At 43.5% G+C, this 26,537-nt stretch overlaps 1 protein-coding gene across 5 annotated transcripts in view; it reads right to left on the reverse strand.

Annotated features, from left to right (window-relative positions):
• Positions 1-261: 261 nt before the first annotated feature.
• The window catches only part of kdm6a (lysine (K)-specific demethylase 6A), a 444,294-nt gene continuing 418,018 nt past the window's right edge, over positions 262-26,537 (reverse strand). For 4 of the 5 annotated variants that reach the window (XM_072513832.1, XM_072513833.1, XM_072513835.1 and 1 more), the window contains 5 exons: positions 17,537-17,724; positions 17,075-17,216; positions 8,876-9,002; positions 2,607-2,777; positions 262-1,664 (listed from right to left, as the gene is read on the reverse strand). In XM_072513832.1, coding sequence (XP_072369933.1) covers positions 1,635-1,664; positions 2,607-2,777; positions 8,876-9,002; positions 17,075-17,216; positions 17,537-17,724 — 658 coding nt within the window. In that variant the 3' untranslated portion in view covers positions 262-1,634. Of the gene's footprint in view, positions 1,665-2,606; positions 2,778-7,414; positions 7,486-8,875; positions 9,003-17,074; positions 17,217-17,536; positions 17,725-26,537 lie in introns of those variants that run through there. The other variant, XM_072513834.1, reaches the window with a different exon arrangement.

The following is a 26,537-nucleotide window of genomic DNA, read 5'->3' on the forward strand; positions in this document are numbered from 1 at the left end:
TGACCTGAAGTTAGTTGAATGCCAAACAAGGAGGAGTTAATATGGAGGCTTTATTCCAGCCAACTGTCAAGTCTAGGCCTATACTGAATGTTCATTAGCCTCGTTAATTTATTTCTCCCAAAATCAAGTAAGAGTTTCTTAACTGGTTTAAATCACAATGTTAGTGCACATTTGTGCCTTTTAAAGGTCAAACCAGTTCTCTCACTTGATCAGGTGAATAAATATTTTGACAAAGTGATCACAGCTTTAAAAAAAAACTACTCAAAGTTGCAACATCTGTATTTTTGAACACTTCCCACTATAACGGGGCAAAAAACAATCACAAACCAGCCTCCAATACAGCTCAATCATAGAAATATAACAAACTTGTAGTTAACTTTTAGAGCCATTAGTGCACAGGACAACAGGCTCTGGTGTAACAGTGATCTGTAATGCTCATGGTACCAAGACAACTCTAAAGATAAATAAACTTTACATTACTATGTCTCTAATTAAATAAAACCTTTTTTTTGTTTTAAAATTATTCTGAAGTAATTTGTAAGCATAGGAATTTTATAACCCAAAACACACTGGCTCCCTTAATGAAGCCACGGTTTCAACTGGCAGTGGGTAATACTGGGAGAAGCACACTATACTTTTCAGATGCTAATGCATAACATTTATGATAACAAAGGAAAGCTTGCCCTGAGTTTAGTCATGCAATATTGAATTGAGATACATAAACTAACATATGCAATTTACTTATGAAAATTTTTCCCTGAATATAAATTGTTAAATGTTTCAAAGATTACAATGCTCAACAGTTTTTATTTCATACATAGAAAACGTATTAGGAGTAGTGTTTGAAATGACAGAACTCCGTAAAATTTTAATGGCAGGTATTCTGGGAAAAAATAACAGCATTCCATCCACAAATATTTTCAAGGAATAAATATGCATTTATAAATAGTGTAAATTTACATCAAGATTAGAAACAAAACAAAAAAAAAAATCACAAATCTTAAGTTTATTCCTTAGTCTATGTGCAACCCATTTATCTGTGACTTGGCTGTTTAGTTTAACTAGGAAACCAGAACAAATTTAAACATCATGGTTTCAAAATAACAAGACAGATGAACATAAAAGCAGTAAAAAAAAAAAAATCTCTCTCCTCTAACTTTTCACATTACAAAATTTTCTTAATAGATGTTGCCCTCAAGAGAGACTTAAAATTCCTAACTACCATACAAAAATGACCAGCTAAGCTAGTATTTTTAAAGGGAAAAATCTGAATGAAAAAAGATGATGAAACCAATTCATCAGCCCAAGACAGAGTAATACAAAAAAAGAATGTCTTCAAGTCAGTAGTCTTTGTGTGATGTTGCCAGTTTTTCTCTGATATATACAAAATATGAAAAGTTATTTATAGGTACAGCTAAAACAGCTTTACTTGAATTCATTTATCCTGGAAAAGAAGCAGCTCCACTCCGATCCAGTATTGTTGACACTCCGCACTTGGAAGGTTGCATAGACACACAGTTTTCAGTCAGCAGCCACATGGGATAGCCAAAACTCAGTGGTGTAACACAGTGGAAGTTGATGTCACATCCTGAACAGCAAAGATGTTTCACTAATTGTCCATAAAGCAATATGTGTCAAGATGAGGATGAAGGCAGAGGAGGGGCCTGCAACAGAAAGATGATTTTAAATGAAAAACAATGTGTACGGTAATCCATAAATCATCAGTTCTTTCTGATCCAAGGCAGGTGAATTTCTGGAAGAGTCATATGGACATGAAACGTTAACTTCCTTTTTCTCCACAGATGCTGTCAGACCTGCTGGATCTTTCTGGCATATTCTATTTATTTATTTATTTCTTATAAATGAATTTCAAACAGCATTATTCAAAAATATCAGTGTTCTGCCACTGAGAATGAGAAAAATGCAGTGAAAAGGTTTGTAGGTTTCACGAAGTTAACTGACCAAGCAAAAAAAAAAAAAAATTGGTGGTTCTAAAATTAAGCTCAGCATCCCAGGTGGTGAGGAAGGGAAGTTCACTGCATTTTGAGGCCAGTTGCTATCTAACAATCCCTGCTGGAAGGGTACAAGTATGAATCCTGGTGAGGAAAGGACCAGCCATGGCTGCAAGTTCCTAAAACAATGCTGCCCATATTTGCTTTCTTCACTCAAGTGTTGACTACCACATTGGGCACAACTCCAAAGATGCTAGTCAGGCTCCAGTACCTTGATCAAATGGTCTTTATTCTAATCAGCCTCAACAGTCACGTCAGCAACTGTGGAAGATGCCACAGCTGAGCTCAATGTGGTCCGTAAATGAGGGTTCACCACCGATATGCAATAACCAAAGTTCACTGTACAAAGATTAGAAGCAAGAACCCTGGGTTGATTTTTTTCATGTCTGGCACCAGGGTAGCACAGTCAATATTTAAATTCACAATGAGATCAATTAAATTAGCATAGATCAAGGACTGAACCTGGTTTCTCTGATCTACATAGCTCGGTCATATTATGCCTAAGAATTCTAGAATTACAAAATAACTTTAATTTTTATAGTTACAACAAGAAAACTTTCCAAACCTATTGCCCATTGTAATGATCAAACTTACTAATGTGAACTGGTCATAGATTTGCATCAAGTCCTCCATTTTGTATTGTTCCAGCACTACAAAATTGTCAAGGTTTCCACTGGCCTTACGAGCACAGTCCTGGCAATGCACTACATAGGTCTTTCGTGAGTTACTTTCGTTAGTGACAAAAAGCAGATCAAAAACTTCCACCTGTTGCACAGAAATAAATATTACAATGTTATTACAGCATGGTTTGTTTTCCTGCAATAAAATCAATTTTGTCATCAATTTTGTCATAATCACTTTCATGCATATTTCATAAACATTTCCACATGTTCGCTTAATATTCTCCCTATCACTCTACCAAGCTTTCTACAATACTTTAGAACAGGCTTATCCAACCCTGGCCCCTGAAGCCTGTGTCCAGCTCCTGATTTCACTCTTCAAATTACATGTAAATTGAATGAAAGATATGCAAGGATTCATTCCTCCAATTCTCTTCCACGTTTGTGGCTGATTGCTCATCTCACCAGCAAGTCAACCAGAGAAACATAGAAAATGAGACCACCATTCATTTTGATCATCCAACTTCCCCGTATCCTTTGATCCTTTTAGCCCTCAAGAGCTATATCTAACTTCTTCAAAAGATACAATGGATACAATGTTTTGGTCTCAACTGTTTTCTGTGACGGAGAATTCCGCAGGTTTACCACTCTCTGGGTGAAGGAATTTTTCCTCATCTCAATCCTAAATGGTTTACCCTGTATCCTTAGACTGTGACCTCTGGTTCTGGACTCCCCACCATAGGGGACATCCTTCCAGCATCTGCACTGTGTAGTCTTGTTAGAATTTTATAGGTTCCTTTGAGATCCCCCCTCATTCTTCTAAGCTCCAGCGAATATAATCCTAACCAACTCAATCTCTTCTCGTACGTCAGTCCCTTCATCCCAGGAATCAGTTTAGTAAATCTTCGCTGCACTTCCTCCAAAGCAAGAACACTGTTCCTCCTCCGATAAGGAGACCAAAACTACACACACTATTCCAGGTGTGGTCTCACCAAGGCCCTGCAGCATGACATCCCTGCTCCTGTTCTTAAATCCTCTCACTATGAAGGCCAACATACCATTTGCCTTCTTCACCACCTTCTGCATGCTTACTTTCAGCGACTGGTGTACAGGAACACCCAGGTCTCATTTCACATTCCCCTCTCTCACTCTGTAGCCATTCAAATAATAATCTGCCTTCCTGTTTCTGTTACCGAAGTGGATAACTTACATTTATCCACATTATACAGCATCTGCCATGCATTTGCCCACTCACTTAACTTGTCCAAATCATAATCATACTGAAGCATCCCACACTCCCACCCAGCTTTGAGTCATTTGCAAATTTAGAGATATTACATTTAGTTCCCTCATCGGAATCATTAATATATATTTTGTGATAAGCTGGGGTCCAAGCACTGATTCCTGCGGTACCCCATTAGTCACTGCCTGCCACTTGGAAAACAACCTGTTTATTCCTACTCTTTCCTGTCTGCCAACCAGTTTTCTATCCAGCTCAATACACTAACCCAATCCCATGTTTTTTAATTTAAAATAAAATACTAACTTCATTGCTCAGAATGTGGGCGAGGCTAAAGCTCAGTTTGAATTTCATGAGATGAGGGAAGCTGGACGTATTACCTAGATGCAAACTAGTTGAAGAAATCCACGGGGTCTTCACAATGATTGGGAGTTAAGCCTTGTGGCAGAAAGCAGTCAGCTGGAACAAGTAGCTTGGAAAGAGCTGTACAAAAGTTGTGGGTGGGACTGGGAAAAAGCAATCTCTGATGTGCAGGACAAGGAGCTGAAGAGTCCACAGTTGTGAGGTTTAGAAGAGTATTTGGTGCATCATTTAGCCAATAGCTAATAGAAGGATCCCAATAAAACTTGTACATTGGAGAATAGCTAGAACACTGAGGTGGTGTCAAAGTGACTTCCGGAGATCTGTGCATAGCTTTGGACTGATTCCAGGAAAAGTGAATCAATCGTCAAGATTTCCTAAGATAAGGAAACTCTTGGAGGGAATTAGTAGAACTGAGTTCACAGCATAAGTCTTTATCAACGATAGTGTTAAGTTAGTTGTCCCTGCTTGGTTTCATTTTTTCTGTATACAATAAAGCTGTTTTTGTTTAAAAACATGGTATCTTGTGACCTAATATATAGAATCAGAGTCGTAGAATACAGAAGTGGCTCATGGAATTTACAGTGCAGGAGGCGGCCATTCGGCCCATCAGGTCTGCACCAGCCCTTGGAAAGAGCATCCTACCTAAGCCCACACCTCAATGTTTTGGCCAACCCACCTAACCTGCACAGCTTTGGACTGTGGGAGGAAACCCACGCAGACACTGGGAGAACGTGCAGACTCCACACAGACAGTGCCCCAAGCCGTGAATCGAACCTAGGGCCCTGGAGCTGTGAAGTAACTGTGCCTATCTGGTCTGCACTGACAAAACTACACTAATCCCACTTTCCAGCACTTGGCCCATATCCTTGAACATTATGACATTTCAATGGCTCATCCACATACTTTTTAAAGGTTGTGAGGTTTCCTGCCTCTACTAATTTTTCAGCTAATAACTGGGTGTTCAAATTTCTCTTCAAACGTTAATGGTCTCTACAGGGTCCATAACACACGATGGACACCGCTTGGAAGGATAGCAAGGCTACAGGCTCTGACTAGGGCATTTCAATGTTGTAGGATCACTATTAGACAATTTGGCTGAATTTTAAAGGACATCGATTCCGAACTTGGCCTGTGGCAGATGGCAACAGGACCAACACAAGGAAAAGGTTTACTTGCTCTAGGTGGTGGGAAACAGGGTACTAATCAGATGGCTGCTTTTTCTGGATGATGTTGAGCTTCTTGAACGTGTTCTGGTGCTGCACTCATCCAGGCACCTGATTTACTTGCTCTAGTCATTATCATCCTACCTGCTGCAGGCAGGTACAAAAATTCTGCATTAGAGATGAGATAAAAGTGACTGCCCTTGGCATTAAGGCAACATTTGACTGAGGGTAGCATCAAGGAGCCTTAATAAAATTGAATTCAGTGGGAATAGTCATAGCTGATACAAAGCAAGATGGTTGCGTCTGTTGGAGGCCAATCATCTCAGCCCCGAGACATTGCTGCAGGTGTTCCTCTGGCAGTGCCCTAGGCCCGAACAATGACCATACCTCTCACATAAGATCAGAAGTGGAGATTGACATTAATAACTGCAGTGTTTAGCTCCATTCACAACTGATTATCAACCCATACTCGTGCAGCAAGATTGGGACAACATTCATGCTTGAGCTGATAAGAGACAAAAACATTGAGGACATACAACTGTCAGACTATAACTATCGCCAGCGAGAGAGAATATCTAACCATATCAACTTTCGCATTCAACGGTATTACCATCACTGAATCCTCCAACATAAACTTCCTAAAGCTCACTATGGACCAGAAACAAACTTGGGTCAATCATAACAATATTGTGATTACAAGAACAGGTCAGAGGCTGGAAATTCTGTGGCAATAATTCTCTTCCCGACTCCCCAAAGCCTGCCTATCTTCTACAAAGGCATAAATCGGGTGCCTGGATGAGTGCAGCACCAGAACACGTTCAAGAAGCTCAACATCATCCAGAAAAAGCAGCCATCTGATTAGTACCCTGTTTCCCAGCACCTTCAACTTTCACTCCCTCCACGACTGGCACAACATGACTATTGTGTACCAATTACAAGGTACACTGCAGCACCCGGACAAGGCTTCTTTGACAGCACCTAACAGCACAAGAGCAGCAGCTGCTTGGGAACATCACCACTTGTAAATTCCCTTGCAAATTACACATGATCATGAATTGGAAATATATTATCATCCCTTCATTGTTGCAGAGTTAAAATTTTGGAACTCCCTACCTAAAAGCACGATTGGAACACATACATCATAGACTGCAGCTCACCAGGACAATCAGGAATGGACAATAAATGCCGGCCAGAGGTGCCAACACCATGTTAACAAATAAAGAACAGAACCAGAGAACACAGTCTGCAATATAAAGGTTTTCAATTCAAAACTAACCTGCAGAAAACATTCTAATTAGCGAGTAATTAATGTATGAAACACGGCTCCTGGGGGAGCAAGTGGCACAGAGTTCTGATTCTTGCAAATTAAGTAGATTTAGAAAACAACTGATACAATATATGTAATTTAAAATGGATCATTAGTATAGCATGCCTGTGATGAACAGGCGACATTGGACATCGGGATCCTAAAGCTTTCCACAAAAGGTGTTCTTTTATCTCACGTCTGGATCAAGTGTCAGAAACAAGTACTGGAGCAGGCCATTAGACACTCCAAACTCACTCCCCAATTGAACACAATCATTAGTGATCATCTTTACTTTTCCACACTACTTAGACATCACTTAATTCCCTTACCACCCAAAAATCTATCAAATTATGCACTGAATATACTTTAAAAAAAATTTAGAGTACCCAATTTTTTTAAATTAAGGGACAATTTAGTGTGGCCAATCCACCTACCCTGCCCGTTTTTGGGTTGAGGGTGAGACCCATGCAGACGGAGAATGTGCAAACTCCACATGGATTGAACCCTGGTCCTTGGCGCCGTGAGGCAGCACTGCTGACCACTGTGCCACCCGGCTGTCCCCTGTACGGAATATATTTAATGACTGAGGAGCCACAGCTATCTGGAGTGGAAAATTTAAAAAATGATTCACAACCCTTTGCATGAAGAAATTTCTCTTTCATCTCAGTCCAATATTCCAACTTCCCCATGAGGGGAAAAACACTACTTTCTTAGCACCAACCTGTTCAAGCCCCTGAAGAAATCAATGTTCCAATGAGATTGGCTCACATTCTTCCAAACTCTAGGGAACACAAGACCAATCCGCTTAATCTCTTCTCATAGGACAATCTCCTTTAAGAGCCAGTCTAGTGAAACTTCAATGCACTGAGTAACTGAGATAGATCAATTGCCGCGATTAATCAGCAACCCCATTATTGCATCAGGTGACTGCTAAAATAGAGGTGATGAACCAGGTGGGTCTTGGTTTTTTTGCCCATTAATCCCTGTTCTCGTGCACTGGAGATCAGAGCTAGTATTTATCGTTCACTTACACTCACCAAAACAGACGATTTATCTCATTACCATTTGGGGGACCTTGCTGTATGAAAAGTGACTTGTGTTTCCCGATATTACAAATAGCGACTATACGAAGAAGTTACTTGACTGAGTGCTTTGGGATGTGCTGGCATTAGGGGAGGTACTTTATAAATGCAAATTATTTCTTTCTTTGTCTGTTTTAGGAATTAAGTTTTTCTGCCTTGGAAAATTGCAAAATTCATATTGATTCGGGGGTTGGGCTAAGGCACACCACTGAGTAAATAAAAGGAGAGTTATTCCATATCTTCCTGCAGTTTGCTTCAACATAAGTGACAAAAGTGGAAAAGGTAGTCCATTACCCAGCACTGGCACTCAGAATTTACAGTGCAGAAGGAGGCCATTCGGCCCATTGAGTTTGCACCGGCTCTTGGAAAGAGCACCCTATTTAAGCCCACACCTCCACCCTATCCTGTAACCCAGCAACCCCACCTAACCTAAGGGCAATTTAGCATGGCCAATCTACCTAACCTGCACATCTTTGGACTGTGGGAGGAAACCCACGCAGACACGGGGAGAACGTGCAGACTCCGCACAGACAGTGATCCAAGTCGAGAATCGAACCGAGGACCCTGGAGCTGTGAAGCAACTGTGCGAACCACTGTGCTACCATGCTGCCTCACCTTAATGAGCAAGACGATTTAAAATTAACAGGCATCATGTTGTTTTGCTGCACATGTCTGACACAAGATCATAAAAATAGAAACTATTTTCGAGTATTGCGTCCAAACAAGAATCCAGATTTTGTAGTCATCACTAATCTTATAAAGTTTAAAATTGAATATTTTGACTAATAAGCCATTTAATATTATTCCCAACAAGCAAAATTTGTGTCATGTTTCTATGTCAGTGAGCTTCCCAATTAAATACAATCTTGATTGGGTATTTCAAAAATTGCAAAAGTGTGATTAAGTCTATCATTTCATATAAATATGTTTATTTATAGTCTGCTTCATAAAGCTTAAACATATTTTTGTTGGTGGAGAAGCAAAGTAAAATAGAATTTAGAATATGGCCAATAATAATTGAAAATTCACGAAATTACTTTTAACTTAAGCTACCATTGTCCTCAACAGAAAGTTAAACATTTTACTGACCTCACAAATACTGCAGTAGTGTGCAGGCTCCTCCTTTGTACGGCCATGCCATACAATCTCTTTGCTTGTGTTAATGAGAGCTTCCCTTAACATCTGACATTGCTTGAGGGTTCTCAGCAGGCAGTACCTAAAGAAAGAAAAAGAGATTTTTAATTTTAGCAAAAACAATCTTTCCCATCACCTGCCTTTTATCCTTGGATATCCTCTCATACTTTGATTGGAGGCTCCAGAGGATAGGCAGGCAATAAAATACCTTTTATGGCCTCCACAGCCGAGTGACTAAGTCAATAACAGGTACAGTGCAACTCGAGCTGGAACCGCTGGCACTTTCCCGGTGTTCAGAAAACCATTTAATGAATCATAGTCACCAATCCCACAACTGGGTTAAAAAGAGGATGGCGTCTAGGATTCAGACTAATTATGTAACATGGGAAACTAAGAAGTGTTGACAGAAAATCCACACACTTTTAAATTAATTTAGGCCATAGGTTGAAAAGCATAATTAAATCAGTTGTTTCATAATCAAAATTAAAAAGACAAGCTAGAAATAATGAGCCAGATCTTCTGGTATCGATAACAACCACACAGAATTTAAACTGTTGGCGCGACCCCCCCCTCTCTCTCTCTCTTCCCCCCCACCCCCCCCAACCAAATCTTCCAACCTAACTAGTCATCACACCCGACCCGACTACCCACTCTTATTGCACCACTGCCCCACCCACTGAAAGGCTTGAGATCTTTAATAACTTATGGCAGCCGATGCCATAAGGGGGCATGACCACTCCACTGCTCCTCTTGTCAGTCTTTTCCATGGGTAGCTGCACCAAGACTCTTATTCCAGCCGGGATCATATGACCCGGCTGGAAGGATACAAAAAGGTAAGCATGCAGCAATCTCCGCAATCAGTAGTGATGCGCGCAGCACTGCTGCTGATTGGAAGATCTGACCCAAATATTTCACATACACACACTCAAATATTTGACAAAATTAGACAAAATGTAGCTTGCATATCATGGAGGTTTGTTTTTGCAATTTTGACGTTCAATGTGTGGCATATTGCTGGGGATCTAGTGCCAGCACCAAGCACTCAGGGTAGAATATCACACTAAATGTGAAGTCCTCTCTACTCATGTCCAGTATTCATTCCAAAAATACACCACCATTGCACAAGTATGATATTTTTCTTTTGCTCTATACCATCTGACCTCCAAGATTAGGGATAGTTCTCTGTGGTCAGCTTATAAACTAAATTTAGACTGTCAAACTGATATCAAACAACATATTTATAAAGCACATTTAACGTAATGAAATCTTCTCAAGCGCTTTATAAGCATTCTAAAATAAAATCTGACACTGAACTACACGAGGGGATACGAGGACAGATAACCAAAAATGTGGTCAAAGAGATGGGTTTGACAGGGCGTTTTTAAGGAAGAAAGAGAAAGGTGAAGAAATGGCGAGATTAGGGTGAATTCTGGAGCATGGGACCTTGCCAGCTGAAGACAGAGCCAGCAATGGTGGAATAATCAAAATCATGAATGCTCTAGAGCGCAGAGATCTTTGGGGCAGAGGTGGGTGTGCAGTGACTGGAGACATCACAGAGCTGATGTGAGACAAGGTAATGGAAGGATTCAAAACAAGAACGACAATTTTCAGATCAAGGCGTCGTTTAACCAGGCCAATGCAAAGCACAGGGGAGATAGATAAATAGGGCTTGATGAGAGATGAAATGTGGGTAGCAGTTTTGAATAGCTTCAAATTTACAGAAGGTAGGAAGGCTGGTGAGGAGTGCATTGGAATAGTCGAGTGTAGAGGTAACAAAGGCACGGTTGATGACTTCACACATAGGTACGGTGAGATGAAGGCAAAGATGTGCAAAGTCACAGAGGTGATCTCAGGGTCAAATATAATACCAAGGGTGCAAAACATCCGGTTCAGTTCAGACAACTGCTAGGGAGAGGGATGGAGTCAGTGGAAAGGGAACATAGTTTGTAACGGGGACCGTAGATTATGGGCTCCATCTTGAAAATATTTAGTTGAAGGAACTTTTTGTTCATTGACTCTTAGATGTCAGACTAACTGTATTGCAGTTTAAAGATAGGGGATGAATCAAGAGGGGTGGATGTGAGGTGGAGCTGGGTATCATGAGCATAAGTGGAACTGAAGCTGTGTTTTTGAATAATGTCACTGAAGGGCAGCCTGCGGTTGAGAAATTGGAAGTGATAGCACATTGGAAACAGAGGTAATAGGAAAGATGGCCTATTGCAGATAATCACCTCTCTGTAACTGGATGGAAGCAGTAGCTGAGGTGACAAAACTAACCGCCTAGAAGGGATGTTGGCTGGCCAATGGTTTAGTAGGAAAGGGGTTAGAGTATCAGGTGAGTCCCATCGATAAGATGAGTTTGGAAAGGGAATATGGGGAAATAGAAAAGAAACAAGATAAAGATGAACATTCTGGGTTGTGAAAATGGGGAATTCGTGGGAAATTTTGTCCTGGTGGTTTAGGGAAGGGATGAGACCAACAGAGGCAACTGAACAAATGGTCTTGACTTTTGTAATAAAATCCATGTGTTACACTTACTGTTGGGAGGGAAGTTAGAGAAGGCAGGTAGAGTGGTTTCAGGTGGTTTGTGGTGAAGGGAAACTGGGGATATATTTGCATTACTGTATCTTTTAATACTGAACAGTTTTAGGGATAGCGAACAAGACCCAATAAAGCTTTACATGGTCTAACTAGAACTGGAAATGTATTGTTCAACCAGTTAAAGTAAAAAAAACCGAAATATATTGTCAGTACGAGCAGGATACGAAAACAGCACATGAATTAGTAATAATGTTAACAGAACAGACAAAGGCATTAATTAAAAATAGTTTAAACAAGGTACTAACTAGATGCTACAAAGAATAAGGAATTTTAGATCACGGATGGGCAGCCGAGACCCGTTGCTTGCAATTGCTGCACTATGCAAGACCTTAGGACACTTCATGTGTCTTGGGAAACACACACGTAGGAAGCGTCTCCTGCTGCTTGAATGCAGGATTTCTGAGCTTATGGGGCAGTTGGAGTCACTGTGAAGCATCAGGAAGAATGACTGTTTCTTGTACAGTATGTTCCAGGAGGTGATCACCCTACAAGCAAGAGTTCAGGATAGCAGATGGTGACCATCCAAAAGGGTAAGAACAGACAGGAAGTGCAAGAGTATTTGGGATGTGTACCACTGTCAAAGGGGTCGGTTTGGCTCAGTTGGCTGGACAGCTGGTTTATGTTGCAGAGCGAAACCAACAGCGCACGGTTCAATTCCCATACTGGCTGAGGTTACCCATGAAGGCCCCGCCTTCTCAATTTTGTTTTTCACCTGAGGTGTGGTGATTCTCCGGTTAAGTCACCACCAGTCAGCTCTCCCCCTCAAAGGGGAAGGCAGCCTATGGGACTATGACAACTTTACTACTCTCAAACTGGTACTTGTGAGAAAGGTTCGGGAATGAAAAATGGGAGGTAGGTTGGTACAACTGATTGGAGAAGACATGTAGTGTTGGAAAGAGATGTCCTTGAGAGTCCATTTGGTTGGAGTTGAGAAACAAGAAAGGTATGATCATGCTGAGTGTATTCTATGATCTTTCCAAATAGTGAGAGAAATAGGAGAGGAAATCTGCAGGGAAATTAGAGAGATGTGCAAGAACTAAACAGAGTGGTGATGTTGGGGAACTTTACCAAAATATTGATTGGCATAATGTTAGAAAAAAGGACGAGGGGGAGGAATTTCTTCAATGTGATCAGGAAAACTTCTTTGACAAGTATGTTCTTGTCCAGCCAGGAAGGAGGCATTGCTGGAACTGATGCTGGTGAATGAGGTAAACCAACTGGATCGAATATCTGTAAGGGAACTCTTGAAGAAGAGTAAACATCATATTATAAATCTTAGATTAGTAATAGAACATTACAGCACAGTCCAGGCCCTGTGGAGAAGAGCAAGAAGCAACCTAAAGTACAACTTCTAAATTGAGAGGACTAATTTCAATTGGATGAGGGGATCTAGCCAGGGTAAAATGGAACCAAAGACTGACAGAAAAAGAAACTAACAAAACAAAAGATGATCTTTAAGGACGATATGTTTCAGTTACAGGTTTTATCCATTCCAACAAGGGTGAAAGATGGGGGAACCAAAGACAGGGTTCTTTGGTTGATGAGGGAGATAGAGAATATAATGAAACAAAGAGGGTGTAAAGATGCATGTCAGGTGAATACTTCAACTGAGAACCAGGCCAAATACAGTGAGATGAGAGGGGAACTGAAAATAAGACTGAACATAGAACATATAGTGCAGAAGGAGGCCATTCGGCCCATCGAGTCTGCACTGACCCACTTAAGCCCTCACTTCCACCCTATCCCCGTAACCCAATAACCCCTCCTAACCTTTTAGACACTAAGAGCAATTTAGCATTGCCAATCCACCTAACCTGCACGTCTTTGGACTGTGGGAGGAAACCGGAGCACCCGGAGGAAACCCATGCAGACACGGGGAGAACTTGCAGACTCCGCACAGACAGTGACCCAGCGGGGAATTGAACCTGGGACCCTGGCGCTGTGAAGCCACAGTGCTATCCACTTGTGCTACCGTGCTGCCCAACTGGCAAAGAGAATATGAGAATCGATTGGCAGTCAACATAATAGGGAACCCAAAAATCATCACTGGCATGTATATAGCTAACAGGTAATCAGAGACATGGTGGGTCCTATAAGGGACAGAGGTACGAGGGTGTTCTATGCTTAAGAGGTGCAGGGCAAGCTAAAAAAACATTTTCTTTAAAAAAAAAAAAATTTAGGGTACTCAATTCATTTTTCCTAATTAAGGGCAATTTAGTGTGGCAAATTCACCTACCCTGCACATCTTTTGGGTTGTGGGGGCGAAACCCACGCAAACACGGGGAGAATGTGCAAACTCCACACGGACAGTGACCCAGAGCCGGGATCGAACCTGGGACCTCGGTGCAGTGAGGCAGCAGCACTAACCACTGTGCCACCGTGCTGCCCAAAAAACTTGATGACTAATTTGTATGTGTTTACTAAGGAACAAGATGCTGACAAAGTATCAGTAGTAGATGAAATGGTAGGCATATGGATGGAGTGAAAATCGAGAAGCAGGGGAGTGAAAATAGAGAGGCAGGAGGTACTGGGAAGGAGGAATATTTAGATTGGATAAATCACCTGATCCAGGTGGCTTGCTAAAGGAAGTGGGTGTGGTGGAATCAGCAGAAGGGCTTGCCATAATCTTTCCATCTTCCCTAGATACAGGGCAGTTACCAGGGGATTGGAGAATGGCTAAAGCATCGACCCTATTCAAGAACGGTCGAAAGGATAGTCATACCTACAGGTCAGTCAATGTATCAGTGATGGGTAAAATTTTAGAAACAATAATAGAGGAAAACGATTCAGAGCACAGATTTGTAATAGGTAATCTAATTTAATTTTTGGGTAACAGAGGAGTTTGACGAACAGAATGCAATAGATGTTGTTATATGGGTTTTATAAAGTCCTACATAAAAGGTTGGCTAATAAAATTGCATGTCATGGAATAGGAGGGTCATTGTTAGTTGGATTTAAAAAATGGCTTAAGGACAGTAAACAGCAAAACAGCAGTGTAAATGGTTGTTTTGGAGATTGGAGGATGTTAGATAGTGTTGACCCCCAAGGGTCAGTGTTAGGACCATTACTTTTATTGATAAATGACTTGAATATTGGAATAGAGTAAAATTTCCCGCCGATACTAAGTTTGGTGTGTGGCCGACGATTAAAATGATAAAAATCGATTGCAGATAGGCTAGAAGAATGGACAGACAAATTGCAGATGGAATGTAATACAGAGAAGTGTGAGGTAATGGTTTTTGGTAAAAGGGATAGGGAGTGGCAATATAGACTGAATTAAATGTTCTGAAAGTTTGATTTAAAATACATTTTGCATCGGAAAAAGGCCTTCCTGATATGGCTTTCGTGCAGATAACTTCCAAACCAGGCCCTATGCATGTGATTAACAAATGGGAGCAATCTGAAGTAAATTTCTGGGCAGGTTATAGCCCCAAGTCTCCAATAGCAGGGTCAATTCCATGAAGTGTCAAGAGGCATCCATAGAACTGTCCAGGCGGCATATCTCTGGAAATTAAAAATTCATGTAAACATTAACCACTCTCAGATCCAGGCCAATGTTCCATTTTTCTCTTCGCCAACCATAGTGGACAACCTCACAATTTCACACGTATATTCCATTGGCCAAATTTTTGCCCACTCACTTAATCTATCTATTTATGTCTTTACAGATTTGTATCCTCCTCACAACTTGTTTTCTCATCATCTTTGCATTATCAGTAAATTTGGCTGCAATAAACTTGGCCCCTTCATTTAAATCATTAATGTAAATAACTGAGGCCCTAGCTTCCATTAGTCACTATTCGTCAACTTGAAAATGACCCATTTATCTCAACTGTTAATGGTTAGTTAGCCAATCCTCTACTCATGCAAACTATTACCTCTCCCAACATTTTGAGCTCTTATCTTGTGCAGTACTGATGTAGCACCTTACTGAATGCCTTTTGGAAATGTTATATCTACTGGTTCCCTTTTATTCAATGTTACAGAGAATCATAGAATTTACGGTGCAGAAGGAGGCCATTCGGCCCATCGAGTTTGTACCGGCCCTTGGAAAGAGCACCCTACTTAATCCCACGCCTCCACTCCGCCCAATAACCCAGCAACCCCACCTAACCTTTGGACACTAAGAGGCAATTTAGTATAGCCAATCCACCTAACCTGCACATCTTTGGACTGTGGCAGGAAATCGGAGCACCCGGAGGAAACCCACGCAGACACGGGGAGAAAGTGCAAACTCCGCGCACACAGTCACCTGAGTACGGATTTGGACATGGAACCCTGGAGCTGTGAGGCAGCAGTGCTAACCACTGTGCCACCGTACATCCTCAAAGAACTGGAATAAATTTGTCAAAGAATTGTGATTTCCTTTTTGTAAAACCATGTTGACATGTTCTTTATTGTAATAATTTTCTAAATATCCCACTACATCTTCCTTAATGAGTTCCAACATTTTCCCAGTGACAGATGTTGGGCTAGCTGGCCTACAGTTTCCTGCTGTCTTCCTCCTTTCTTGAATAGATGTGTTACATTTGTGGTTTAAGGTAGATAAAGAAGGTAAGGGCATGTAGTTCCTAAAACACATACAGTAAATAAGTATGACTGAATACAAGTTTCTAGACTGGAGAAAAGTGTCATATACAAATGCCTTAATAAAAATATTTAAAAGAAAAGATTGGAGAAAAGTGGATTTTATGGGGCTGAGAATAGAACTTGGTTTAATAGCATGACAAATTTGCAATTGATTACTTCTGAAACTGGCACTTTTTGACCACAAGGCTGTGAAATGCATCATGTAATTCACAGTTACATAATCAATGATGACAGCCATATTGCCACTCATGCTATTTTCAAACCGTTAAAATATGATCTTAAATACCTCATTCAACAAAAAGGAATTGCATGATATAAAAAGTGGAAAGGTTTACATAAAAATGAACCGACATTAAAATGGGCCGAAGCAAATTATTTATGATTTGGTTCAATGATTTATTTTTCAGGACAGTATCAAGGTGCTAACTTCAGGAAGACTCTGACATCAATAAAACATTTCAGTTTACTTTACTTTGCAAAATAGTTTTCCAATGTTTGTTTACAGCCAATTTACTAGATATCAAGAATGACCTACCAAATGGCTTAATTTCTTTGCAGTACTTTTACCCTCGACAATGCGTCTCTTTCTACCCCACAAATATCCAACAGTTCTTGTATTTTAATTACATACAGACTGAATGAAATATTGGATCACAATTTTTTTAACACATGCCCACAAAATATCCAGAGGATCAAGACTCTAGTGTCATGGTGAAGGGATAAGTAATTTTAATCTATTTGAGGAAGCTCTAGATAAAACAATCCAAATCAAAATTTGTTGAAACAACCCTCATGCAGTTTAGCCAAGGGAAAATGGTCCATCCACAAGGTAACTTCAATTTTTAAATAAAATTTTCCTTTATAAACACATTGGGCAAAGAAGAAAAGTTTAAAGTATCTGAAGTCACAATACTAGACGTTCTGAAAATTATATAATCCTCCCACTGTTGATTTAACACTTACTTGATCATTTCAAAAAGTCTGGGATCAGACACCTTGATGTTACGTGCCATATTCCAGGACAGATGAATCATGGGAACAATAGACTTCACGCTCTGTAGCTTATTCCATTCATATCGTTCTACTGCCAGTTTATATTGATTTGCTGTGAAATACAACATTTTTTCAGTTTTTACTTAAAGTCAGTGTTCCATGGATAGCAGCAGAAACATCCTTACAACAACCAATGTGAGCCCTTAACACAGGTGCAGACTTTATTGCATGAATAGCCAAAACTCTCATGCTAATAATACACAACGTAAGTACACACATTGTTTCTTATAATCAATTGGAAAAAATGTTTCTACAATGATAGTTCTTTGCTATAAATAATGTTTCTTTGTTAACAAGTTTATGCAATCCTGTAATGATCTAACTAAATCATTGTAATTCTATGTACTAGTTCAGTTAATACAATTATAGTACCTGTCAGGGGACCAACATTCCAAGCAATGTTGTTGCACCACCCAATGGCCTGAACCCAGTGCACTGTACCAACATTTATCCATACGAGGTCTCCAGGGCGCTGAATAAACCGATAGACTGGTACATTCGCCTCATAAAGATCCTCTAAGTTTGGCCACCAAGAGCCCATCAAAAAATTAATGTTGTTCCTGGTAAAGAAATTACATGTCTTAAAATGTTTCCATAACATTTACAATAAAACTGATCCACATACAATTAGCAGCCTTGTGAAAAGTACAAACACACATCATTACAATCTAAAATGGGCAGCTTAAGCGAGCTAGTAAGAAAGCAGCCAGGTGCTCTACTCAAAAGACTTGAGTCAAAGCAATTCTGGCTGCCGTGGAATCAACAGTACCCTGGTTATTTAGGGTAACCAGTTTATCTTTTTTTCTTGTTCCTCGTTGACAGAAATGCATTGATTTGGACTATGTATGATAACCAGACATCAATGAAGTATTTTTGAAGTCACTGTTGTAATGGAGATGTGGCAGCCAATTTGCGCACACATGCTTCCACAAACTGGAATGTGGTAAGGACCAGATAACCTGTTTTTTCTGCGATGTTGATTGAGGGGTAACTATTAGCCAGACGCTGCCGATTACTCCCCACCGTTTCGATTTCAAGCTTGGGTCACTGTCTGTGCGGAGTCTGCACATTCTCCCCGTGTCTATGTGGGTTTCCTCTGGGTGCTCCGGTTTCTTCCCACAAGTCCCGAAAGACATGCTGTTAGGTGTATTGGACATTCTGAATTCTCCCTCAGTGTACCCGAACAGGCGCTGGAATGTGGCGACGAGGGGATTTTCACAGTAACCTCATTGCAGTATTAATGTAAGCCTACTTGTGACACTAATAAAGATTGTTATTATTACATCCTCCTGAGATGCGAGAGCCCCGTTTTCACAACTCATCCAAAGGATGGTACCCCCAAGTGTATTGTTCCCTCAGTACTGCATTGAAGTGTCAACTGGATTTTTGTGCTTAAGCCCTGGAGTGGGAACTTGAATTGTACAGTCTGGGAATTTGGAAACATCTATATCTTCCCATTATATGTTTATTGGAGCATGCTTGTATCCTCAGGCTGAAGTTTTTTTCAAAGTTGGGTCTTATCCAACACCAGGTCCTTAAACTTCAACAAAATTGATTTAAGTATACACTAAAGAAAATATGACCAGAATTAATGTAGAACCATAGAAAAGTTAAGATGCAGAAAGAGGCCATTCAGCCCATTGTGTCTGCACTGACTGAAAAAAGAGGAAAAAGAAACTAGCCACTCATTTTAATCCCACGTTCCAGCACCTGGTCCGTAGCCTTGCAGGTTACACCGCTTTAGATGCAGATCCAAGTACCTTCCAAATGAGTTGAGCGTTTCAGCGTCAACCACCAACTTAGGCAGTAATTGCGATGTCCACCACCCACTGGGTGAAAAAGATTTTTCGTGTCCCCTCTAATCCATGACCCAATCAACTTAAATCTACGTCGACTTCCGGTTGCAGCGATGCACTGCTAAGCCGCACGTTTCGGCAGCTCCCGTTCTAAAGGACTTTTGGGCTCTTTTCGGGAGCCCCAATGGAAATTTTTTCGGACCAAACCCAGTGTGGGGTGATGAAGGAAGGTGTCCCCCCCCCGGGTGTGTATGGAAAGGACCAGTGGTAGTGGCCAGATTGCGAAGGATCCTCTGGAGCAGCGGCAGAGAAGAGCAGGAAGAGGCAAGATGGCGGCGGATGGAGCCCAGACGACATGGGGCCCGGACCAGCAGGAATTCCTCCGACGGTGTGTGGAGGAATTAAAGGAGGTGCTGGCGCCGATGTTATTGGCAATCGATGGGCTAAAAGAAACACAAGGCCCAGGCGATAGAGCTTCATGGGGTAAAGGCAAAGGCATCCGAAAACCAGGATGAGATACAGGGCCTAGTGGTAAAAATGGAGACGCACGAGGCGCTACATAAGAGGTGTATCGAAAGGCTCGAAGTCCTGGAGAACAGCTCGAGGAGGAAGAACCTCCGGATTCTGGGTCTCCCCGAAGGAATGGAGGGAGCTGATGTTGGGGCTTATGTGAGCACGATGCACCATACGCTAATGGGAGCTGAGGCCCCCTCGGGCCCCCTGGAGGTGGAAGGGGCTCACCGGGTCCTTGTGAGAAGACCAAAGGCTGGAGAACTACCAAGGGCGATAGTGGTGAGATTTCACTGCTTCACTGACAGAGAGGCTGTCTTGAGCTGGGCCAAGAAGGTACGGAGTAGCAGGTGGGAGAATGCGGTGATACGAGTGTATCAGGACTGGAGCGCGGAGGTGGCGAGAAGGAGGGCGAGCTTTAATCTGGCCAAGGCGGTGCTTCACAGGAAGAAAATAAAGTTTGGGATGCTGCAGCCAGCGCGATTGTGGGTCACGCACCAAGGCAAGCACGACTACTTTGAAACGTCGGATGGAGCTTCATCCAAGAAGAGAAACTGGACCAGAAACTGAGGGACTGATGTTGGGGGGGAGACAACGAGGTTGATGTATAGAAATGTAAATTGGGGAATGGGAGGTTCATAGTATCGAGACGATAGACGGGGATTTTTTCTCTTGATGGGGGGACACTGAGAAATGTGGGCGCCGGTGGAAAAAGAGACAGAGGGGGGGATGGAGAATGGGGGAGCTGCGCCGTAGGGGGCGGGACCGATCCACGAAAGCGCGGGGTTTTTCCCGCGCTAGGAGATGGCGGAAAGATAGGTGCAGGAAGGAAGAGTTCCACGCACAGGGGGGTCAAGGAGAGAACGGGGGAAGCCGGGGTCAGTTACAGTTAGCTGACTTTCGGAAGCATCATGGGGGGAGTAACCATGCTCGATGGGGATCTAGCGGGGGTGGGGATCAACTGGGTTGCTGCTGCTGGGAGCGAGTGGGAGCTGGCAAAAGAGGTGGTCGGGACGGGAGGGCGCCGCCTGGGGGATGGGTGGGTGCGCGGGACCCGGACGGGGGGGCTGGCCTAGAACAGGGGATGGCTAGTCGGCGGGGGGCGGGTGGCCCCCCAATCCAGCTGATCACGTGGAATGTGAGAGGCCTAAATGGGCCGATAAGAGGGCCCGAGATTTCGTGCACTTAAAAAGACTGAAGGCAAATGTGGTCATGCTTCAGGAGACGCATCTGAAGGTGGCGGATCAGGTTAGGTTAAGGAAAGGATGGGTGGGACAGGTGTTCCACTCAGGGTTGGACGCGAAAAATAGGGGGGTGGCGATATTGGTGGGGAAACGGGTGTCGTTCGAGGCTAGGAATATAGTGGTGGACAACGGGGGTAGATATGTGATGGTGAGTGGTAGATTGCAGGGAAAGGAGGTAGTGTTGGTAAATGTATATGCCCCGAACTGGGATGACGCGGGATTTATGAAGCGGATGCTGGGACGTATCCCGGACCTGGAGGTGGGAAGCCTGGTAATGGGGGTGGGGGGGGGGGGGGATTTCAATATTGTGCTGGATCCAGGGTTAGATCGGTCTAGATCCAGGACCGGAAGAAGGCCGGCAGCAGCCAAGGTGCTTCGGGGGTTCATGGAGCAAATGGGGGGAGTGGATCCGTGGAGATTTGCTAGGCCGTTGGCCAAAGAGTTCTCCTTTTTCTCCCATGTCCACAAGGTATACTCCCGAATAGATTTCTTTGTTTTGAGCAGGGCACTGATCTCAAAGGTGGCAGGAACGGAGTATTCGGCCATAGCCGTTTCAGACCATGCCCCGCACTGGGTGGATCTGGAATTAGGAGAGGAGAGGGAGCAGCGCCCACTCTGGCGACTGGATGTGGGATTATTGGCGGATGAGGGGGTCTGTGGAAGGGTGCGGGGATGTATTGAGAGGTACCTGGAGGCCAATGATGATGGTGAGATCCAGGTGGGGGTAGTATGGGAAGCGCTGAAGGCGGTGGTTAGGGGAGAGTTGATCTCCATTAGGGCTTACAAGGAGAAAAAAGAGGGCAAAGAAAGGGAGAGATTAGTGGGGGAGATTTTGAGGGTGGATAAAAGATATGCGGAGGCCCCGGACGAAGGACTATATAGAGAGAGGCGAAGACTTCAGATGGAGTTTGACCTGCTGACCACAGGAAAGGCAGAGGCACAGTGGAGGAAGGCACAGGTGATGAGATACGAATATGGGGAAAAGGCGAGCCGGCTGCTGGCCCACCAACTTCGCAAGAGGATAGCAGCGAGGGAAACTGGGGGAGTCAGGGATGAAACGGGAACTACCGAGTGGAGAGCAGGGAAAGTAAATCAGGTATTTAAGACCTTTTATGAGAGGCTATGTAGGTCCCAACCCCCGGAGGGAAAAGAGGGAATGCAACAGTTTCTGGACCAACTAAGGTTCCCGAGGGTGGAGGAGCAGGAGGTGGCAGGTCTGGGGGCGCCAACTGAGGTGGATGAGGTGACTGAAAGGCTGGGGAACATGCAGGCAGGGAAGGCCCCCCGGACCAGACGGGTTCCCGGTTGAATGTTACAGGAAATATGTGGACTTGTTGGCCCCGGTGCTGGCGAGAACCTTTAACGAGGCCAGAGAAGGGGGGACTCTACCCCCGACAATGTCGGAGGTGACGATATCACTAATCCTGAAGCGGGATAAAGATCCGCTGCAATGCGGGTCATATAGGCCTATCTCACTCCTGAATGTAGACGCCAAGCTGCTGGCAAAAGTGCTGGCGGCGAGGATTGTGTCCCGGGGGTGGTGCATGAAGACCAGACAGGGATTGTAAAGGGGAGACAACTGAATGTCAACGTGCAACGGCTGTTGGGGGTGATAATGATGCCCCCAGCGGAGGGGGAGGCAGAGATAGTGGTGGCGATGGATGCAGAGAAGGCATTCGATAGGATAGAGTGGGAGTATCTATGGGAGGTGTTGAGGAGGTTTGGGTTCGGGGAGGGGTTTGTCAGTTGGGTCAGACTCCTATACGGGGCCCCAGTGGCAAGTGTAGTCACAAATCAGTAAAGATCGGAGTATTTTCGGTTACATAGGGGAACAAGGCAGGGGTGCCCCCTGTCCCCATTACTGTTCGCGTTGGCAATTGAACCACTGGCCATAGCGTTGAGAGACCCTGAAGAAATGGAGGGGGGTGGTTCAGAGGGGGAGAGGAACATCGAAGAAATGGAGGGGGGTGGTTCAGAGGGGGAGAGGAACATCGAGTGTCACTCTACGCAGATGACCTACTGCTATATGTGGCGGATCCTGTAGAGGGGATGACAGAGGTTATGCAGATATTGAGGGAGTTTGGAGATTTTTCAGGATATAGGCTAAATATGGGGAAGAATGAGCTTTTCATAATACACCCTGGGGATCAGGGAAGAGGAATAGACGCCCTGCCGTTTAGGAGAGTGGAAAGGAGCTTCCAATATTTGGGGATTCGGGTAGTCAGGAGCTGGGGAACTCTACATAAACTCAATCTGGCGCGGCTGGTGGAGCAGATGGAGGAGGATTTCAAGAGGTGGGATATGCTGCCGCTCTCACTGGCGTGCAGAGTGCAGGCGGTAAAAATGATGGTCCTCCCAAGGTTTCTTTTTGTGTTTCAATGTCTCCCCATTCTGATCACTAAGGCATTTTTCAAGAAAATAGACAGGAGCGTTATGAGTTGTGTGTGGGTAGGGAAGACCCCGAGGGTAAGAAGGGAGTTCCTGCAGCGCAGCAGGGACAGAGGGGCACTGGCGTTGCCGAATCTGGACGACTACTACTGGGCCGCCAATGTGGCGATGGTTTGTAAGTGGATGAGGGCGGGAGAGGGGGCGGCGTGGAAGAGGCTGGAGATGGCGTCCTGTAAGGGAACGAGCCTAAAGGCGCTGGTGACGGCGCCGCTGCCGCTCTCCCCGAAAAGGTATATCACTAAACCAGTGGTGGTGGCAACCTTAAGGATCTGGGGGCAATGGAGGCGACACAGGAGGGTGACGGGTGCCTCGGTGTGGTCCCCGATCAGGAACAACCATAGGTTTGTCCCAGGAAGGATGGACGGAGGGTTCCAGAGCTGGCATCGGGCAGGAATTAGGAGACTGAGAGACTTGTTTATTGACGGGGAGTTTGCGAGCCTGGGAGCGCTGGCGGAAAAGTATGAGTTGCCCCCGGGGAATATCTTTAGATACATGCAAGTGAGGGCATTTACGAGGCAACAGGTGAAGGAATTTCTGCTGCTCCCGACACAGTGGATCCAGGATAGAGTGATTTCCGGGGTCTGGGTCGGGGAGGGCAAAGTGTCCGAAATATATCAGGAGATGAGAGACGAGGGGGAGGCGCTGGTAGAGGAGCTGAAGGGAAAATGGGAAGAAGAGCTGGGGGAGGAGATTGAGGAGGGGCTGTGGGCTGATGCCCCAAGTAGGGTAAATTCCTCGTCCTCGTGTGCCAGGCTTAGCCTGATACAATTCAAGGTTCTACACAGACCACATATGACGGGAGCAAGACTGAGCAGGTTCTTCGGAGTGGAGGACAGGTGCGGGAGGTGCTTGGAAAGCCCGGCGAACCACACACACATGTTCTGGTCGTGTCCGGCACTGGAGGAGTACTGGAGGGGAGTGGCAAAGGTGATTTCAAAGGTGGTGAAGGTCCGGGTCAAGCCAGGCTGGGGGTTAGCTATATTTGGGGTAGCGGAGGAGCCGGGAGTGCATGAGGCGAAAGAGGCCGATATTCTGGCCTTTGCGTCCCTGGTAGCCCGGCAAAGGATCCTACTTATGTGGGAGGAAGCGAAACCCCCCGGCGTGGAGGCCTGGATAAACGATATGGCAGGAAAGTTTTTTTGCCCACCCTATCTAGACCCCATATAATTTTGTACACCTCAATAGGTCACATCTTAGCCTTCTCTGTTCCAAGGAAAACAACCCTAGCCTGTGCAATCTGTCGTCATAGCTGAAATTTTCAAGCCCGACAACATTCTTGTAAGTCTTCGCTACACTTTCTCCTGAGCAATTATGCCTTTCCTGTGATGTTGAGACCAGAATTGCACAAAAAATTCCAGCTGTGGCCTAACCAGTGTTTTATACAGTTCCATCATGACATCCCTGCTTTTATATTCAATACCTCGTCCAATAAAGCAAAGCATTCCATATGCCTTCTTGGCCACCTGTCCTATCACCTTCAAGGTGCTGTGAACATGCTCTCCAAGGTTTCTCACTTTCTCAACGCCTCTCAATATCTCCCGTTTATCGAGTATTCCCTTGCTTTGTTTGCACTTCCCAAATGCATTACCTCACACTTTTCCAGACTAAATTCCATTCACCGTTTCTTTGCCAATTCAATCAAACCATTGATATCTGGAGTCAACAGCTATCCACTTCACTTTCAACTACATGGTCAGTTATTGTGTCATCAGTAAATTTCCCGATCGTAAGTGTCTCTCACATTTAAGTCCAAATCATTAATATAAACAACAAACTACAAGGGCCCCCAAGACTGAGCTCTGTGGAACACCACTGGAAACCATTTTCCATTCTCAGAAACGTCTATTGACCATTACCCTTTGATTTCTGTCAATGAGCCAATTTTGGATTCAACCTGCCACTTCCCCTGTATCCTATGAGATCTCACTTTTCTGACCAGTAAGCCTTATGGGACCTTGCCGAGCACCTGATTAAACTCCATGTAGACAACATCCACTCCACTACCCTCATCAATTCTCCTTGTAACTTCCTCAAAAAATTCTACTACATTAGTAAGACATGATCTACCCTTAATAAAACCATGATGATTATCCCTGATCAATCCGTGCCTTTCAAAGTGAGTTTATCGTGTCTCCCAGAATTGTCTCCATTATTTTTTCCACCACCAAAGTCAGACTGATAGACCTATAGTTTGCTGGCCTATCCCTTGCACCCTTTTCAAATAATGGTACAACATTCACAGGCCTCTAATCCTCTGGGACCTCGCCTGTATCTAGTGAGGATTAGAAAATGATCGTCATAGTACCCACTATTTCCACTGGTCTCCTTCAATAGCCTGGGATACAATCCATCTGGCCCTGGTGATTTATCCACCTTCATGGATGCCTGTCCCTCAAATATTTGCTCTCCCACTATGCTTATTGTATCTAATATTTCACACTACTCTTTAACTTGAACGTCTGCATCGCCCCTCTCCTTCGTGAAGGCAGAGACAAAGTACTCATCGAGAACCCTGCCCACATCTTCTGAATGAATCAACAAGTTATCATGTACATCTCTGATCAGCTATCCCTTTCACAGTTATTTCTTGCTCTTAATGTATCGGTAAAACATCTTAAGATTTTTTTGATCTTACCTGCCAATATTTTTCGGTATCTTATCTTTGCTTTCTTAATTTACATTTTTATTTCAACCCTGTACTTTCTATACTCTTCTAGAGTTTCTACAGTATTAAGCCTTTTGTGGTTGTCATAAGCTTTCTCTTTCTGCTTTATCTTGGCCTGTGTGTATCTCCATAATCTTGGGACTCTATCTTGGTACCACCCTTTTTCTTTGTAGGGACATGTCTACAGTGTTCCTGTAGAACCTCACATTTGAATGCCTCCCACTGATTTGACACAATTTTTCCTTCTAATAGGTGTATCCAGTCCACTCTTGCCAGCTGTTCTCAGTGCTGTAGAATTTGTCTTCCCCCAATTTAGAACTTTTAATCCTGTTCTATCTTTGTTTTTTTCATGATGCTAAATCTAACTATATTATGGTAACCATCTCCAAAATCACCCCCCACTGCAACTTCATCCACTTGCCCAGCTCCATTCCCCAAGACTAAATCCAGAATTGTGCCCCCTCTCGTGATGTGTTGGCTAAAAAGGTTCTCTTAAATACAGTTCAAGAAATTTGCACCCTTCACACCATTTACACCCCAAATTATATTAGGGTAGCTGAAGCCCCTGAAAATTACTGCCCTTTGTTTTTGCACTCGGAAAGCTGTTTACATATTTGTTCTTCTACTTTCCACTATTTGCGGATTTACAGTACAGTTCTAGCAGTGTGGCTGCCCCTTTTTTTACTTCAGAGCTTAGCCCATATAGCCTC

Source organism: Scyliorhinus torazame, chromosome 8, assembly GCF_047496885.1.
Source record: "Scyliorhinus torazame isolate Kashiwa2021f chromosome 8, sScyTor2.1, whole genome shotgun sequence".
NCBI lineage: Eukaryota > Metazoa > Chordata > Chondrichthyes > Carcharhiniformes > Scyliorhinidae > Scyliorhinus > Scyliorhinus torazame.